Source organism: Penaeus japonicus, unplaced genomic scaffold, assembly GCF_977035675.1.
Source record: "Penaeus japonicus unplaced genomic scaffold, GWHDUDI00000001_assembly GWHDUDI00000016, whole genome shotgun sequence".
NCBI lineage: Eukaryota > Metazoa > Arthropoda > Malacostraca > Decapoda > Penaeidae > Penaeus > Penaeus japonicus.
In genome coordinates this window covers 2,543,973-2,546,472 of record NW_028234418.1, presented here as the reverse complement: position 1 = coordinate 2,546,472, position 2,500 = coordinate 2,543,973, and the positions used below count along the sequence as shown (strand labels likewise).

General features: G+C 28.2%; 1 protein-coding gene across 11 annotated transcripts in view; it reads right to left on the bottom strand.

Annotated features, from left to right (window-relative positions):
- The window catches only part of Calx (sodium/calcium exchanger 3), a 143,413-nt gene that overhangs the window by 18,069 nt on the left and 122,844 nt on the right, over nt 1-2,500 (bottom strand). For 6 of the 11 annotated variants that reach the window (XM_086545006.1, XM_086545007.1, XM_086545008.1 and 3 more), the window contains exon 3: nt 2,276-2,418. In XM_086545006.1, the coding sequence (XP_086401132.1) occupies nt 2,276-2,418 (143 nt within the window). Of the gene's footprint in view, nt 1-2,275; nt 2,419-2,500 lie in introns of those variants that run through there. The other 5 variants (XM_086545012.1, XM_086545010.1, XM_086545011.1 and 2 more) reach the window with 2 other exon arrangements.

The window sequence follows — 2,500 nt, the reverse complement described above, 5'->3', positions numbered from 1 at the left end:
TTTGTTTGATGGTTTGTCTGTTTGTTTGGTTGGTTGGTTGTTTGTTTGCATGTATAACAAAACTGATAGGACTGATATTGCTAATAACGATATAGGAAGTTGGAATAAGTGTAATATTAATGATAATAATAGTAATAGTAGAATCAATAGTAATAGGGTATAGTAATAATTACATTAATGTTATTAACAATAGTAACAGTAATAATAATGATAATCTTATTAATGATATAATGATAATAATAAGAAGAAAAAGAAAAAGAAGAATAAGAATTGTAATGACAGTAATCATATAACGATAATGATAATAAAAATAATCATCATGATAAAAATAACGATAGTGACAATGATAACGATAATAATAATAGTAATAATAATCAGGGTAATTATGATGATTATATTATTGCAAGTAATGATACCACATAAGAAATGAAGAATAATTATAATGAAAATGATCATCATTAGCAACGAACAAATTGAAAAAAATGAGTTATTAATTGCAAACGACTAATAATTAACAGTGCCACATATAAACCATTGTTGAAAATACATATATAATGTATAAAAGATAAATCTTTCCCTATGATCTTTTTGCAAGGCTAACTTTCAACGCGTCTGCCTGCAATGCTAAATATTATCATTTTGGTTAATGTCATTCATAAATAAAATAAATATATTTATACTTCTTACTTATACATGATGCATTTTTTTCATTATATATTGTTTACGCACATATATATCATGTTTTTTTTATAGACTATAAATTTACTTTCAAGGCTACATTTTCGATGTTGGACTTTGATGAGTCAACCTTTTTTCCCATTTCTTTTAAAGCAGTTGAAATATGTGACCCTCTTATTCCACAGTACTTGTTTAATTTCCTACATTTTCGTCAAATAACTATTGAAATACCACTTCATATTTTTCATCAAATAACTAAAGAGGGAATGTTATAGAGTACCAGATTCCAAGTGACTTTCTTTATGACATTAAGTTTAAAATGTAACTGTGTTTCTTAGCTGATAATTAGTCTATTAGATGTCATGCACCATAAAGCTATATTATTATAGATGTGCCACTTTGTATATGTTTTATTTAATGTAGACAAAGGACACAAATAAGAAAATAGAGCTAGAATAGAATTGGCAGGTATTGAATACCGAATAAACGAGACATAGACAGGAAGAAAAACAAAAAAACATAAAAAAGCACCTCGAATACGACGTAAAATACTAAAATGCATAAATATAAGAAACAATCACAATAATTAAGAAAATAATAAATAACTTCAACAGTAATGCTAATACATAAAAATACATGTTAAAATGATAACATATACAAAAAAGAAATAAAAATTAAAAAAAATAAAAAAAGTTTCAGGGGCTAGAAAGGAACAAGCAGCCTCCATCCGCACAACATACAAGGAAAAGCTGCGTTTCACTTAGAAGGGAATCATTGTATTATACAGTACAAGCAGCAAGACAAAATTGACAAAGCCAACCTTCGTCAGACCAAAGAAAAAAAAAAGAAAAAAAAAAAGATATTTAGGAGGTAACTTGGCATAAACATATCAGTATAGCTATAATGTTTTCTTGATCTTGATGTTTAGGTGTGTATGGATAGTATCAAGTCAATGTAAGTAGGCATTGACAATGTAATGTATTGTGTATATAAAAAAAAAAAAAAAAACATTTACATAGACATTGTACAAGAAACTCGTTTGCAACAAAGTCCGCATAAGTGATTTAGGTATCTTCTGTGCAGAAATGGATCACATACACTAATATGTATGTATACATAAATGCACACACATACACACACACACACATACATACACACACACACACACACACACACACACACACACACACACACACACACACACACACACACACACACACACACACACAAATATATATATGTATATATATATATATATATATATATATATATATATATATATATATATATATATATATATATATATATATATATATGCATGTACTATATATATATATATATATATATATATATATATTTATATATATATAAATATATATATATATATATATATATATATATATACATATACATATATATATATATATATACATACACGCATAGACACACACACACACACACACACATATATATATAACTATGAAAGAAAACACTAAAACATCCCATTCATAGACCTCCCGACTCCAAACCCTATAAACAAAAGCAGGTCACCATCACGTGACCTACCCCAAAACAAGTCCGTGACACGTTCTCTTACCTTGTATTCCTTGTTCTCCTTGACCCTGATCTGTGTGCGAGTCGAGTTGCCGAGTTTCGGTTTGCCAAGAAGGGCGATCTTCTCTTCCTCCGTCAGATCACTCTCCTTGTTAGCGAATTCAAAGCCTAAATCGAATTCGATATCTGCAATATTTGGGCACAAGATTAGTCAGTGTTTCGGTTTCGAGGGAATTTTGTTGAGTAGAAAAAAAAAATAAAAAACAAC